The sequence below is a fragment of the Phyllostomus discolor genome, chromosome 1 (genome assembly GCF_004126475.2).
Source record: "Phyllostomus discolor isolate MPI-MPIP mPhyDis1 chromosome 1, mPhyDis1.pri.v3, whole genome shotgun sequence".
Lineage (NCBI taxonomy): Eukaryota > Metazoa > Chordata > Mammalia > Chiroptera > Phyllostomidae > Phyllostomus > Phyllostomus discolor.
In genome coordinates this window covers 155,357,983-155,373,765 of record NC_040903.2, presented here as the reverse complement: position 1 = coordinate 155,373,765, position 15,783 = coordinate 155,357,983, and the positions used below count along the sequence as shown (strand labels likewise).

Sequence of the window (15,783 nt, the reverse complement as noted above, 5' to 3'; positions counted from 1 at the left end):
AATCCCTATCTCCACCAGCTCTCTCTTCAGCTTTTAGCCATATATTAACCAAAGTTTTACCTAGGTCTCTCCTTAACTAAAAAGCCTTTAATGAGCACTACTTTCAGCACATACAGGGTCTGCAACAAATAACGCCCCCTTTTTATTACAAAAATCTTTTATTATGAAGTAAAAACATGTAATTCTGTAACATAATAATATCACACTCGAGCACACTGAGATATTTTAGGTGCAATGTTCAAATTAAAATTAGAAGTTATTACACCCATATTATGACCCTAACAACCACATTCCAGCAGGCATTACTTCTGCCAGACCCTGTATGTACTTCCTTGTCTCTCTTATGCTCTTCACACCTAACAAAGCTGCACCTCTATTTCTTTTTCAATATTTTATTATTCTTAATTTTGACTTCTCTTCTAAAGAGGTCATAAACGCCTCCTGGTCATTTCCTATGCTTGTAGAATTCCAAATTTAACCCTGCTATTATCTGACATCTTTACATTGTTCTCATTCATTCATTTATTTATTATCTACTGCATTCCCTACACTGTACTAAACAGTGTGATATAATGGAAGAACATGACACCTGACCTTTGGAAATGAAAACATACATAAAAGAACAATTGGTTCTAAGGTAGTGGGTCTAGTCAGAAAAGGCCCTGTGGCTCTAGTAAATACAAAGTTGGAGCTAAAAATAAGTGTAGAATTTAGTGAAAAGGCTCCTTTAGATAGAAGGAACAACATGATTCAAAGCAGCAGGTCATCTGAAGTAAGAGCTGCATCAAGGCCCTTTGTCACTTCCTTCTTTGCCATCGCCCTCCAAAAGAAATATGTGTCTTTTGGCCTTCAAATTTTATTTCAGAGATTGTTGTCCATGAATCACAAACTCCCTGTTACCATGACTACCCACAGCCACCACATATTAGAGCAGCTGACAAAGCTTTATACACCAAATCCTACAGGGGTTACCACAAGGCAGGATTTTAGAATCATCTCTTGGTCTTCAATAAGGAGAGTGGGGAGGCAGGGACCTGTAGACCCCTAGGCACACAAAGATAGCTACTGTATTTTTCAGACTATAAGATGCACTTTCTGTGCCCCCAAATTTGGGAGGAAAATGAGGGTGCATCTTACAGTCCGAATGTAGCTTACCTGGCTCGCTGTGGGCGGGGGAGGGGTGCAGCGGTGGAGCAGGGTCACAGGTTATTAAATATTTTACATTTTTTGCTTCAAAATTTTTTTTCCTATTTTCCTCCTCTAAAACCTAGGTGCATCTTATGGTCCAGTGCGTCTTATAGTCCTAAAAATACAGTATTACTTTTGGGTGCTAAAGATATGCACAAGTACTCTTGCTCTGTCAGACTATTGAAGGGTCTTTCAACCTCAGCTAAGTATATCCTTTATTCATAGCTCTATCACAATCAAAGCCATTTAAAGAGTCTGAAGCACTGAATTCCTACTTGAAACAGGCATGTTTAATGGTGACATCAGGGTTGTCCTTTTTCACGGTTTTCCTGGAGAGCTTCTCCTCTCTTCCTCTTGCCTCAGGACTCACAGTTCAAGCATCCCTTCCTCTGTGGAGTCTTTCCTAATTCCCCTAAGCTGACTTAGGTTCCCTTCCCTGTGCTGACATTAACATCTTTCGTATACTTCTAGGACATCACTTACCACATCATGTTGTATAAGTCTGATGAGCCACAAGCTCTTTGATGGCAAAGATGATGTTTTACTCATCACTGATTCCACACATAATAGGCACACAATAAACACTTGTTGAATGCATTAATGATAAATGACATAGGAAGTTTTAAAGAATAATGACCGTAACCTCTGGATCCCAGACCAAAATTACAATAAGTATTAACACTGAAGACTAAACTCTCCTCACACATTTATATTACCTATACAATTCTTGATCAGAAAAAAAGAGACCAAAGATATGAGATGATTGCTTTAAAAGTACTGCTCAATGCCAAGTTATCAGTCAAGGTGTTTGCAGCACTGAGAATGACTCAACACAAAAAATGAGTGAACAGGGTCAAATCTAAGAAAGTTTCTAAGTTACAGGCTCATTCTTCTGCATCTGGAGAATATGAACAATGATTAATTAAAAAGAGTTCTTGGAAAAGTCACTATCTCCACTGCCAAGGAACCTGTGGCCAATTTCAATTTAATATGACTTCTGAGAATATGCAGGAAAGCTGTTCACCTTCTGACCAAACTTAACTGAGGTTTTGTTAAGGGATAGGGATCTGAACTAAGTCCTTCCAGAACCCTGCCATGTTGTACATTAGGACTCAAATCATTCCTCGCTGGCTTTGCTCATCTCTGAAGAAATACAGGCAAGGCAATAAAATGCTGCTGTCTCAAATGTCTCTCCCTGTAGCAATCCTGAACCACACAAGGCTACTACTGTGTTTACAGGCTGCTAATAAAATGATACAAATGTCTAATCTAATCCTGTGGGAACAAAGCCCTAGAATCTCTCCAGGATTAAATAAATTTAGTAGACTTTTGTACTCCAAAGCTGTGGGGCTCAACAAAGTTGAAGGAAACATACACCCAGACAACTGAGAGGATGGAAGGGACTGGATTTGGCCTCTGAGGAACTTGTGCAGCAGAATGAAATGTGGCTCTCGGCATAAAGTGAATGATATAAACCATGTTCAAGGGCAAACCAGGAGAACTGTTTTGCTGTTATCATTCCTAAGAAGCCAATAAGCTCCAATTAAATTAATTTAGGTCTCTTGAAGAAATGAGTATATTTTAACCATGGGCAAGAGCATTTGCCAAGCCAATGCTTCAGACTAGGTGTTCTAGCATATTTCTTTATGTTACTACTGTCTTACATAACCCAGCTATGACACTAACACTGGCAGCTACATTAGTCACAGCTTGCCCTTCACAAGATATGTGATCCCACTATTCTCTTCCAAGAAGAGAAACTGAATCATAGCATATCAACTGGCTTCCTCCCAAGCACAAACTTATTTTGTAGTGAAACGAATCCAGATTGCCTTCCTCCTAATCCTCTTCCATGAATGAATCTCAGCATGCCCACCCCTGCTGCTCTTTTTCCTTTAACCTAAATCATTGTTTTCTTGAGTGGCAGAGGTGGGCACACTTAATCCCTTAGAGCCAGCAGGAGCTTCTAGTTCTCCTCTTTCCCACCCCTCCAAAAAAGAAGGAAGAGGAACAAGGAGCACAGCAGGGGAGGGCTGGAAAAGGATGGCTCCAATACTAGGACTCACCTTGGAGCTGAGGTCCTCACGCCGATTTCCTGCCTTACTCCTGCGTAATTGATGGATGGGGATCGCAGCAGGTTCTTGAGCCGGCTGGTAATGGTTGACCCCTCCACGGCCATCATGATGAGGAGCCCGGGACAGTTCCTGGCCCAATCTTGGAATTCGTCTCAACAGCAGAGCACTGCCTTTCCACTCCACAGGATCTTCCAGTATACCCTCTCACTGACCTGAGACGGCAGAGGCCACCTTACCGTCTGCCCTGCAGTGTCTGCCGCTCCAATCTCCAAGTATGCCCTTTCCCCTCTCTTCATCCCCGCCTTCAAGCCCTGCACGGTTCCTTACAATGTCTGCAGGACAGGCCCATGCCTGCTAGAGGCGTTTAAACTGGAGAGATGGATGGGCCTCGCCCAGTAGGTCCCCGTTAGTTTCCAACTGTTCCCATGGCCGAGGCCACCAAGGAATCCCTCAGGGGGCCTGAGTACCTGCGCTGGCAGGCGCACTCGGCGGCGCGGCAGGGCTAGCTGTGGGCCCGGCACCCGTTCTGCACGGGAGCCTCCCACCCCCACGCCGACCCTCTGGTGTTCGCTCTCGGCTCTCCACCAAGGCCCGGGACCTTTCTCTTTCACCTAAGAAGCCCCTGTTACTCGCCAGCGCCCCCGCTCGGAACTAGCCTCACCAGCCCCGGGGCCCGGGGACCGCAACGCTCAGAGCGCCCTCAGGCATCGCGCTCGGGCGCTCGGCGGTTTTCAGCTCGGCGGCAGCAACGGCGGAGGCAGCTATGGCGGCACAAGCGGCTCAAAACGCGAACTACCGCCTGAGTGGGTGGAGCCGAGGCCAGAGGGTGCGTTCCGTATCCAGGAGGGCGTTCCAAGAGCGAACGAATAAGGTTTGTGGGGACGTAGCCAATGGGAGGGCCTAGAAGCAGAGGGTCCGGGACTCAAGTACTACGGATTCCGCGCAACTTAGTCGCGAATATCGCTCCAACAGGTCAGCAGAACATGGCTTCAGAATTTAAAGAACCAAGCCTTTTAATGTATTATGAGGTCTGGTCTACCGGAGAAGTGCACTCCAGGAGCCTCAACAAGACGGTAACTACGCCCCCAGAGTGTCAAGGCTGGCGATAGGCCAAGGGACCAAAGCTGAAATTAACTCCTAGCTCAGAATTTTCAAGATTGAGACAGCTGTAAGGCTCTTCCGATCAACCCCAGCACTTGTGCCCAAAGCGGTTAGAATACTTGCTTGCCATGCCCGACATACGTTGAAATGACTCTCCGTAGGCTTTTGATTGCTAGTGTTACTAACTAGGCAACAGATTGATCAGCGGAGATGATTGCCTGAATACATTTAGGTGTATGGGGGTGGAATAAGTGTATTTCTGGTTTAACCTCCAATGTCCCACCACGCTCTTACACTGAGTTAACCAGGATTCTGTAGCTCCAGGTCTTTCTGTTCCTATCAGAATTCACTCATAGAACATTTTCCCCAGTACTACTAACTTGGCGAATTAACGGTCCAGCTTGCTGACATTCGTTTTAGTGGTATAGCTTCAGCTTTAGTTCACGGGGTTGTGGGCACACAAATACTTTTACATTATCTCACAGGCCCCTTAGCACATCTTGTAGGGGCGTTTCTACCTCGTTGCTACTTCATAAAATTGTTTTAAATTAGCCTAAGATTATATCCTAAGCTAGAGAAACGGTAGATGTATGTCTCAACCTATCTAGATCCTTGTTACACCTGGACATGTTAGCAAGGACTCCTAAACTCATTGCTGTGGGCGGGGTCTCATATAGCCAAGTGGTAAAAGAGGTATGTGCCTCTGTTATTCTTCTACATTATGAAAACAAGACTGCTAGGAATGTGCGTGTGTGTATTCTAACCTTGTATTAAATGAGATCTGTAAAGTTCACAGATCAAGAAGTGGCCTCCTAGACCAACTAGCAATTTTGTTAGAGGCATGAGGCTTCCCCTTCCCTTCAACCATGCATGCACTGCAGATATAATGAAATTATAAATAGAATTCTCTCATTTATTCCCCAAATCTGGAGAAACTAACCACAACAGTATGAAATGGGAGTTGGTTCCTTCAACTCGTTTGTGGTCATTTTACCTCTCTAGTGGTAGGAGCCAATATAACACTAATAAATGGTGCCACCTGGTGTCCTTAATTGTGTATTACATTCACAGCAATTATCTCCATCCTTAAAAGATGTCCCTCCCCACATCACTTTTGTGGTCCACCAAGTTTTCTCACTCATGGTCAAATGGGTTTACAGAATGTCATTGCTCATTTCCTGTCTAACACTACTGTTTTGTCCCCTTAAAGAAAATGTTCTCCCAGTTACTCTAATCTGAAACTGAAGTTACAGAAGCAAATTCAAGCCCTGCTTTTTCAATGTCTAAGATGATCTAAGTGACAAGCAACAACTGAGAATAGCGTAAATATGGATACTTCGTCTAGGGCCAAAACCACATTTTTACTTCTTCAGTTTAGTCCAACTTTTATTGCCTAGGTACCAGGCAGCCTTTGAAGTGCCAATATGGGAATTCCTCAGACAATAACAGTTCCAGGCCCAGTGCAAACAGGATCCTTATTTGTTTTTCTCCAAATTAAGTACTAGTCATTCCACCCTCCAAAATGCAGTTGACCATCCACTCTATTTCACTTTTTATTTTGCTTGTGTAAGACCTAAACACATATACATGGTTGTCACTCTAAAACAGATGTCTAGGGAAAGATGTGTTTTGCACTATGCTCATTAGACCACATCTTAAAAATTCACCCTAAGTTTAACACGCCAACAGGTCCAAGTGTAAGATCCTGGAAAAAGAGGTTAAACATTTGCTCATCAAATATTTATTGAGCACCTTTACATGCAAGGCACTGTAGGACAGCTGAGAGCATGCTTGTGGTTGGAAACAGGATGGATGTCAAAACAATGCTTCCAAGACTGTGTTCCTATTAACAAACTCTCTTCTAACATCAGAGTTTACAATCGAGTTCAGTAGAGCTTAGATTTATCTCAAAATTCCCAACTCACCCCATGGTTTAGCCATCTCACATTCCACACACAGCTCCATCACTATTACTCAACACTTAGAGATCTCTGTAGAGAAGTTCAAGTTTAATATACAATTATACCTCGTTTTATGTATGTGTGTGTGTATCAAATTTCTAATTTTATAAGTGCATTTCTGATCTTTTTTCTTCCAAATGGCAGTGGGTCTGTACACCTTGTCTTAATTTCTCTGCATCCAGCCATTCATATTCATGTAAATTTCACTAGATATAATACATGAAGTATTGATGATCGTACAAGTACTTTTCCTTCAAATCAACAATTTTGTGCAAGAAATGTAGTCTGACTCTTGGTTTTATCAATCATTCTCTATAAAAAGTATCTGGAAATGTGCCTACTCAGTGCACTGCTTTTTTTTTTCTTCTTTTAAATCTTCTGGAGAAAAAAGGATTATCACTATTGTTTAGACTAGTCTAAGTGTTCTAGTCTTCTAAGAGACTAGTCTTCTCAATTCACCTGATACTATTGAATATCTCAGTCAGTATAATAAGGAGAAAATATATACTACTAAACTCTGCCCAAATAATACATGGATTTCTTCTGTATTCAAAGCATTTCAAACTTGTTATTCAAAGGCCTACTGTCAGGTATTTCATCCATAATTTTTGGGAAAAGACCTGCATTTACTATAAAATTATGTAATTGTATGAAGTTTATATACATCTGGGCTTCATCTGTGCTGTAGTTCAATTCTAAAGGACTCCTTTAATAAGTTTTTTGTAAATCCTAATACTAGTTAACATGTATCTTGTTTAAGATCATCTCTTGTCCTTACCTGCAACTATGTTTATGTCCTGTTATTCTTCAGGGTAACAGGTGTATTACCTTGCACACGCTGGTACCATAAAGCTAGACTTTCTTCACTGCAGAACGATTTCTTGAGACTTACATTTGCTGTCACGTTGTACCATATTTTGAAGTCTCCATGTAAAACATGCTTCAAGGATCAGAACATCAAAACCTCCCCCAAATGGAATGTCAGAAGTCTTTAAAACAGTAAAGAATTCCTATGATAAAACTACTTCAGTGGCACATCTTTCAATATGACTCAGGGCATTAGGATTCTCTACTCCAACTCAGCACAAACCTCCCAACACCAAGTCCTGCTTTAATTATTATAACTGATTTATTTATTTCAAGTTCACACATTCTGCCTTCCACTCCCCAAACTTCTTCTGTTCTTGGGTTTCTAAAAAAAAAATAGTCATTTTTCAAAAGCAGAAAAGGAAAGATATATATATTTAATATATAAAAGAAAAGGCTAAATCTGACATAATTACATTCTTAAAAACATTCCATTTATTTACAGATGTATAAAAAGGCGAATTATTGGTCTACGGAGATCATGCTTCTTAGAGAGTCAGGGTGAGAGCTCACCATTCTCCAGATTCCTCACTATTCTCCAAATTCAACTTTTCTCACTCAACTACATCTTTCATAATCACACATGTGATTTTCATAATCAGTTTCTCCTGGGGTAAGGTTAAAAGGTAAGAATTTTTGGAGATTTTAGGTTTGTCAATCTGCAGGATTGTTCTGAAGAGTGAGCCCTCCTCAAAATAGCTCCGATAATTCCTCGTTCTAAGAGATCTTGAAAACACCATGATCTTAGGGGTTTGCAATGAAATCTTCAGCCTTCCTTGAATAACAAGAATCATCTCTCATTTTCATCTGTGTACACCTCTCATAAACAGCCAAATATCTTTCCATCAAGAACTGATACTATCTGTTTGTTTATAAAAAAAGGGAACAGTGTTCAGAAGCAGAATGGTCCTTCTTTTCCTGAGGATTATTCGCTCACTTGCCTGTTCCTTGGCTGACTCTCAAAAGCCGTAACAAGAGCTTTGGGAAGTCAGGAGGAAATGGGGAGGACAAGACGAGCAAGGAAATAATGGGAAACTGCTATACCTGGGTTAAAGTACTAGCATCTCAAAGGACATTTATTAGCAGGGAAGACAGATGCTGGACTCCTTGGCTAAGGCATGAATGAAATTTGCTTGGTAAAGAGTGGGAAGGATAATGAGAAGCGCAGAGGCAATCATTACCTACTTTAAGCTTCTTCAGTAACCTTAGAGGAGGAAGGTTAAAAGCTGGATGAACAAGGTCTAGAAAGGCAAGTAGCACAAGACAAAGAATGTAGGCATCATTGCGATTTACAGAGAAAATTTTCCCACCCTTTTCAATCTGTTTATTATCAGAGTTACTAGAAAGGGAACCAACCATGGAAGTAATAATTCACTGGTTAGAACCATTCCAAAGTTGGTCTCATAACCTAGATCTGAAGATATGCTGAGTGGGATTTGGGATAGATAAAGAAGGCAGGGGATGTAGAAGAAACAGCATTACCTAGGCACAGCCCAGGCACTGGAAGCTCTTGTGTTAGTGTTTAACAACACAAGCAAATCCTGTCAATGAAGACAGAACATGGGTTACATTCCAAAATATAATTATTTAAGAAAGGCAAAATGCAGCAGCTAAATCCCAGTCTATACATTTTCAGAATAGTGATTCTTGCCCCCAGGCGTTTCCAAGAGACCCCTCAAGTGCACCATGATTATTTACAAACTAGATAAGAAACATCATTTCTATACTCAATACAAATCTCATCTTCTAGGTTGAAAACTTCAGCCTTTGAGAAATCTATGAAAACAACTATACAAAAATATAAATATCTTTATCTTTACAGGCTGTCAGTCTTTCCTACCCTGACAGCAAATGAGTGAAAAAGCTCTACAGATCACTGAACCCATGATAGCAGATAATAAAAATATATCTTGTGATTTAAATACTGTCTTATTTCCCTGGTAAAGAGTGCCTACTGTGACTTTTCTTTACTTAACATCCTTCCTGTGCAGGTAATAGTAAATGAAACCTTCAAGCACCAGGAGGCTGGTTTGATTTGGGAAATATCCAGCCCCACATTTTTTATTTTGGCCACTGTCTCTAGTCTGGGGAGGGAATGCTTTTCATTTTAGCTGTCTCTCGAGTGACATGATTTGTGAAAGGAGGACAGCTCTCTCTATGCCTACCTTCAAAATATGTATTCCAGGTGATTCTGGTACTTGTGAAATGGTGTTTTCAATGCCCAAAGACAATAAGGGAGAATATCTCAAAATCATCTTAGTAATAAAGTTAAAAGCACTGTTAATTTACCAGAAGGCTTGGACTAATAATTCTGATTGAAAAGGTGAGGGAATAGAAGCTATTTGGGACATGAAAGAGAATTTTGCTGAATGACACAAAGTACTTCACTTTGGTATTCCATGGTACCCATCCCTCTCTCCACCTACTTTTGAAACGTCAACTAAAAACGATCTCTTCTGGGTGCCTCTGCACAAGTACATCACATTCCTTGGATTTCACACTTAAACAACAGCTATCAACTACAGTTCAGTTCATAACAAGTCCAAAGTCTCAAACAGCTTTTTCTCTGGGAGGGAAAAACGAGGAAACCAATATGGATCTAGAATCTTGTTATCAATTTCTTGGGGAAGAGGGGCACCTCATGTTCAGTAATGGATCACATCTTCTTAGGATAGGAGACCCAGCACTGCAAGTGAGGTAACACATTTTTAACATGATCAAAATTTCATAGTAGTAATTTCTTAATCTGAGGTCAGTACTCTACCCTTTTCTCTAACATTGTCTACTGGATCAAAGTCAAGGATCACAGTTCCATGACACAAATGAACAGATGCCAGCAGAGAAAGGTTTCCCCTCACAGCCTGGCTTCTGCTTGAGGACCAATAAGTTCATTTCCCTGAAGAACTTGGTGGGGACCCAGAGTTGCCCAATTTGGGCACAACGGGTGCCAATGTAGGCATCACCTTGTTCTCCCGGCATTCCCGGTCATTCCCTGTTAAGTTTATTTTGTGTCCAAATAACCCAACTTTGGCAGCTACGGGTGCCAAACAAGGCATCACCTTGACACTCTGACTATCTGCATCACTGGAAGGATTAGCTACTTTTAATCCTAGAGGTGCCAACTTTGGCATAGGCCTCCACAAAGTTTCTGTACTGCTGTTCTCTAGGCCAGCCTTCATATGTAGAATGGGGGGTGAGGAAACATTGTCAGGCTCTGCAGGGACACCAGAAGTACTCTTCCCTCCATCACTGACTCTCCTGTGGGAGGAAAGAAGGGAATCCTTTATCTCAGAGTCAATAACGATCTTAAGGACATCTGGCTCACAAGATGGTTCTGCAATTTGTTTTTCATTCTCAGAAAAGTCATCATCTTCCAAGTGCAAGAGGAGAGGACTGGCAGAATCACTCTCCCCTTGTACATCAGGCAACTCTTTCAAACCAGTTTCCAAGTGGCCAACCTGGAAACTTGCTCTGTTCCCAGGAGGAAGCTTACTGATAAAAGCCTGTCGAGCATCCCCTGGGAATTCTGTATCCATAGAGCTGGGCAGTTCTGCCAGGCTAACAGAGTCATCATTTAGTTGCTGATTAAGAAAGGCAATCTCATTGAGCAGAGAAGTCAGTGTCTCATCAGTATCATCCTCATCTTCCACGTTAGTTAGCAGCTCGCTGGGATCCAGTGCTGCCTCTTCTATAGCTGATGCTGCCTTTCTTAGTTCCATCTCTATGCTTGAGTCTTTGAGATCTTTCATTTTTAACTTATGAAACGAAGATTCCTTTGGCTTCAGTCTCTCCCGTCTTGATTCACTCTCTTTCCATTTATACTGAATCCCTCTCATATCACCAGAAATCCTTTTGGGTAAGCGCTCTGGTGCTTCCTGCATACTGGAAACATCAACTATTTGTGGAAAACCAGAATCTTTATTTGCCAGAAAAACCTGTGTTGGACCCAATGCCATTCTACCATCTCTATGGTTGCCTCTGGAAGAGATTCTACCTGAATCTTCAAAGGACTTATCTTCATTCCTGACAGTGTCTTTCAGGTGGTCAGGTGGCTTGCCATCAGGAACTTCATGAGAATATTTGCTGCCACTCATGTCTATCAAACCTCCTTCTGTGGCCAGTGATGTCACATTAACAATTCTTGGCATCATAAATAAGTCGTCGTTTTCTGAGGGGGGGAAAAATTTCATTTAGATCTACGGTGGTAAACATCTATCTCTCATTCATACCCAATAACCATTTGGGGAACTGCAGTTAAAATTCCAGTCTACTGCCCTGGCTGGTGTGGCTCAGTGGATTGAGTGCCAGCCTGCAAACCAAAGGGTGGCCACTTGGATTCCTGGTTCAGGGCATATGCCTGTGTTGAAGGCCAGGTCCCCAGTAGGGGGCATGTGAGAGGCAACCACACATTGATTTTTCTCTCCCTCGCTTCCTCCCTTCCCGTATCTAAAAATAAATAGAATCTTTTTAAAATAAAAGAAATTTAAAAATCCAATCTACTTTTATCAAAAAGATAAAAAGAAATATTAGTCCCTTCAAATTATGGACCTAACCTAACAAGATAGCAGGTAAAATCCAATCAAAAGACTATTCCATCATTAATAAAAGTTCTATTTAATTATTTTACAGAAATGCTCCCCAAGTAAATTCTTTTTCATTTTTATTTATTGATTTTAGAGAGGGAAGTGGAAGGGAGTAAGGAATGGACAGAGAAACATCTATTTGTTATTCCACTTATTTAAGCATTCATCGGTTGATTCTTATATGTGCCCTGACCAGAGACTGACCCACAACCTTGGCATACTGGGACAACTCTCTATCCAAGGTGCCCAGCCAGGGCCCAAGTCAATTCTTTATTTTGATGCAGACATGCATCTTCATTATGTTCACCCAATTAATTATTCTGAGGGAAAATGAAACCCTACTGGCAGAACAGTAAGAGAAAGAATGACACGTCCAGACTGGGTTTAGTAGTATTAGCATTAGTAAGGATATCTTTTACTGTAACAGAAATTTAGGTGCCTAAAACCTAAATCATCAAAGTGAGACTTCTTTTCAACTCTACTCCTTATCCCCAAAAGCAACTGTTGCTCAAACAATCAGGCTGGTAATATGGGAGTACACCATCTCTAACTATAATACAAAATTAACATATTTATCAGTACCCAAAACCCTCAGCTTCCTTCTACTCTCCCATCTTTTCAGTGCTTTTCCTAATAAGAATTAACTAGAGATCACAAAATAGTTCCCAAACCCAAGTAAAAAAAAGACCAATCAATTCCACAGATAGAGCCAAATGTGTTCTAAAAAGAGGGTCGCTCATCTCATACCAAAGGACTCACAAATGCAATAGTTCTTCATCATTACAGAACACAAAGAAAGCGCTTTCTCTGTTACTGTGACATACCAGAGAAAGCCGTTTCTTACTATCCATAGAAGACAACACCTATGACATACCTGACTGAGCCACAGCACTGCTGGCAACTTGAGGCTTCAGATCTGCTTCTAATAGAGCAGGAGAAACGGTTACCACTGGTCCTGAGAACAGGGGACCTTTTAAGGTGAGCAATTGCCCTTGTGGAGTCATCACAATGTTGGCAGAGGTGTGTGGAGTATTAGAGGGCGAGGTATTTTCTGTAAGGAAGAAAGAGGTTAAGATAAAAATTCTTCAACTAATTAATCCAAGTGTAGCCTATGAGTCTAGGAGACAGCCCTAAAACCACACACTGACTTAAGAGGAAAGAAGTAAATTTCAAATTTAGTTAGGAAACCTCAACTTGGAATTTACTTTCTGAACCACTTTTCACTGAATAATGGTTACCTGTCCATTAGTTCTTCTAATGATCAGAATTTGTTCTTGTTGAGAAATAGAGCTATGGAAGCACTTTTTCAGTGGAATGCTCCCGATAGTCCTCATGGTGAATCTGGATGAAGACACACACAATTCTACCCCTCAGCTTGCTTTCCTATATACCTCTAACAAAGTATTTCAAGTTTCTAGACCTCATTTTTCCATCTGTGAAATGAGATGACTAAACTAAATGATCATTATAATCCTTTCTTAGCGATAACGTCATTTGAGTCTGCAATGTTAAAACTAACTCATATTTTACTTTCCATCACTACTATCTGAAGTTGATTTTAAAAACCAGATTTCCTGGTTCATACTTTAGGTTATCCAAAGAGCACAAAAGGACATACCATTTTCTAAGGATATAAACAAGTGATATAAAAACCAATTAATTATCACTTCACTTCCAAATATCAAGATAGGAAAGAGCAGTAAGTTAAAACCAATTTACTTTGCTCCTTAATAGCAATTCCCTGATAGGCAATCTGATGGAATCAGGAAAGCCTGATTCAACAAAATTAAATTTAAAATTTTTCCAATTTATTTGTCTCAACTAGACCCAAACTTCCTCACAACTAATGAGCAGAGCTGCAAGGAAATCAAAAGTTCATGTATAAAGTCTAAAAAGATGGCAGCCCCCCAAATACTCACTAAAACACTAAAGGGAAAATATATGACTGTAGGCTATATCAGAAGTAGGTCTTAAGTATTACCATGACTGGTAACTTAAGATTTGCTTGAATGTGAAAACTAGAAACTGAAATCCAATGTAAATGTAATGATTGATTTTTTCTTTAAGATTTTATTTATTTTTTAGAGAGAGGGGAAAGAGGGAGAAAAAGAGGGAGAGATACATCAGTGTGTGGTTGCCTCTCGTGCACCCCGCGTACGAAGGACCTGGCCCACAAGCCAGGCATGTGCCCTGACTGGGAATCGAACCAGCGACCCTTTGGTTCACAGGTCAGCACTCAATCCACTGAGCCATACCAACCAGGGCTAATGTTTGACTTTTTATACAACCCATATTTAATATTTAATTCATGCAATTTCAACTAAAATTACGGCCACAAGATGTTCGGTATGCTAAGCTCAACTAAACTAAACTAACTACACTGATGCTCATCTACATTAAGGGAAGCAAAGAATGTCCCTCCTACCTGTGGCCTGGTCTCTTTTTCTGGAAAGAATCAAAGGTTTCCCCTTCCTGTTATTTATAAATATCTGTCCGAGATCTACAGATGATGCAGAAGATCCTTCCTGTTGTCTGCTAGTTCTGGGAGACACATCAAACTCATCTGATCCCATCTTCTTTTTTCTCTTTTGTGCCTCTAGTGCTTGTTGTTTTGCATAAATATACTCTAGCTTCTTCAGGACCACTTCTTCTGTCTTACCTATAGGTTGACAGGGAATAAATTATCACTCTCTATATGACCCCATATAATAATAAGAAATAGTCAACTGAAATCCAATTGATTTAACTATACTCCCAAAAACTATGGAAGGCAAGAGTGATTGATTATAATCCAAAAGAAACGCCCCACCTAGTCAAAAGATAATTCTGCATTAACTATGGGAACCAAGCCTTAAACTGAGTAGTATCTGAAAGATCTACTGAGAATTTCTCCTTAGTAAAGCTGTTATACTCTTTATTAGAAATCATTCACATATCTCACCTGAAAGAGATGATACTTTCCGTATCAAACTATTCCGTTTTCGAGTCAGGAAATTTTTCTGTCCTATCAACTTGTCCGCTTGATCTGTTAGTCCCTGAATTTCACTGAATGCCTAGAACAGAAACAATAATGTCATGTCAATCAATTTGTTATTTCCTACACAATTTCTACAATGAAAAATATTTTAATCTAATATTTTAGAGAACTTGATAATGCCACTTAAAGTAATCTATGATGTTTTAGAAATTATTTTTTGTTAAACTTCAGGTTTTCTGGTTTATAATTCTAGGACACGTGATTATTTCCAAAAAGCATCATTGGGTGGTTAACAGGTGTTTCCAATACAAGGAAATACAAAATATTTTCCTTTGCTTAAATTTTAATAATCAACTTTTAAGTAATTTCCTAGTCTAAGTAAAATCTGATTGAAATAACTATAAAAGGGTATGAATGCTTGCCCATGTACTCCCCTCCATTATCTACTTTAAAAGCAATTTAAATGATATCACCTTACATATTCTATAAGCAAACCTAAAACTTCTGCTAGCTTGAATATTTCAGATTTTCTTTTAAAAGGACTGTCAACTGTTAAAAAGTATGTTAAACTATCACTTATGTTGTGTTTTTCACTGGGATAAACTATTCTAAGTGCTATGGAGAACACCAATGTGAAGAGATTGTGCTAAATACAGCTTACCAGGGTTTCTGACTTTATTTGAAGATTTTATTTACTTATATTTAGAGAGAGGGGGAGGGAGGGAGAAAGAGAAGGAGAGAAACACTGATGTGTGAGAGTAACACTGATAGGTTGCCTCTTGCATGCGCTCCAACTAGGGACTTGGCCTGCAATCCAGGCACATGCCCTGACCAGGAATTGAACTAGGGACCTTTCACTTTGCAGGACAACACCCACCTGAGCCACAGCAGTCAAGGCCTGACTTTATTTGAAGGAAGGCTAGATCTACCAATTAAGAATCTGACTTTTAATGAAAAGCTATTCTGATCCAACATAAGGACTTCTCCCCCTAAAGGATGTATTGGGCCTTCACTAGTCCATACTCAAATGT

The 15,783-nt window shown here is 40.4% G+C and overlaps 2 protein-coding genes across 2 annotated transcripts in view; both read right to left on the bottom strand.

Annotated features, from left to right (window-relative positions):
* The window catches only part of MAPKBP1 (mitogen-activated protein kinase binding protein 1), a 60,495-nt gene extending 55,713 nt beyond the window's left edge, over nt 1-4,782 (bottom strand). Inside the window, 3 exon segments of the mRNA XM_036032002.1 lie at nt 3,255-3,304; nt 3,307-3,475; nt 3,925-4,782. Of these exon segments, the coding sequence (XP_035887895.1) occupies nt 3,255-3,304; nt 3,307-3,370 (114 nt within the window). The 5' untranslated portion in view covers nt 3,371-3,475; nt 3,925-4,782.
* A 1,915-nt stretch (nt 4,783-6,697) lies between these two features.
* MGA (MAX dimerization protein MGA) overlaps nt 6,698-15,783 on the bottom strand; it is a 99,684-nt gene continuing 90,598 nt past the window's right edge. Inside the window, 4 exon segments of the mRNA XM_028506376.2 lie at nt 6,698-11,360; nt 12,650-12,826; nt 14,201-14,434; nt 14,717-14,828. Of these exon segments, the coding sequence (XP_028362177.1) occupies nt 10,081-11,360; nt 12,650-12,826; nt 14,201-14,434; nt 14,717-14,828 (1,803 nt within the window). The 3' untranslated portion in view covers nt 6,698-10,080.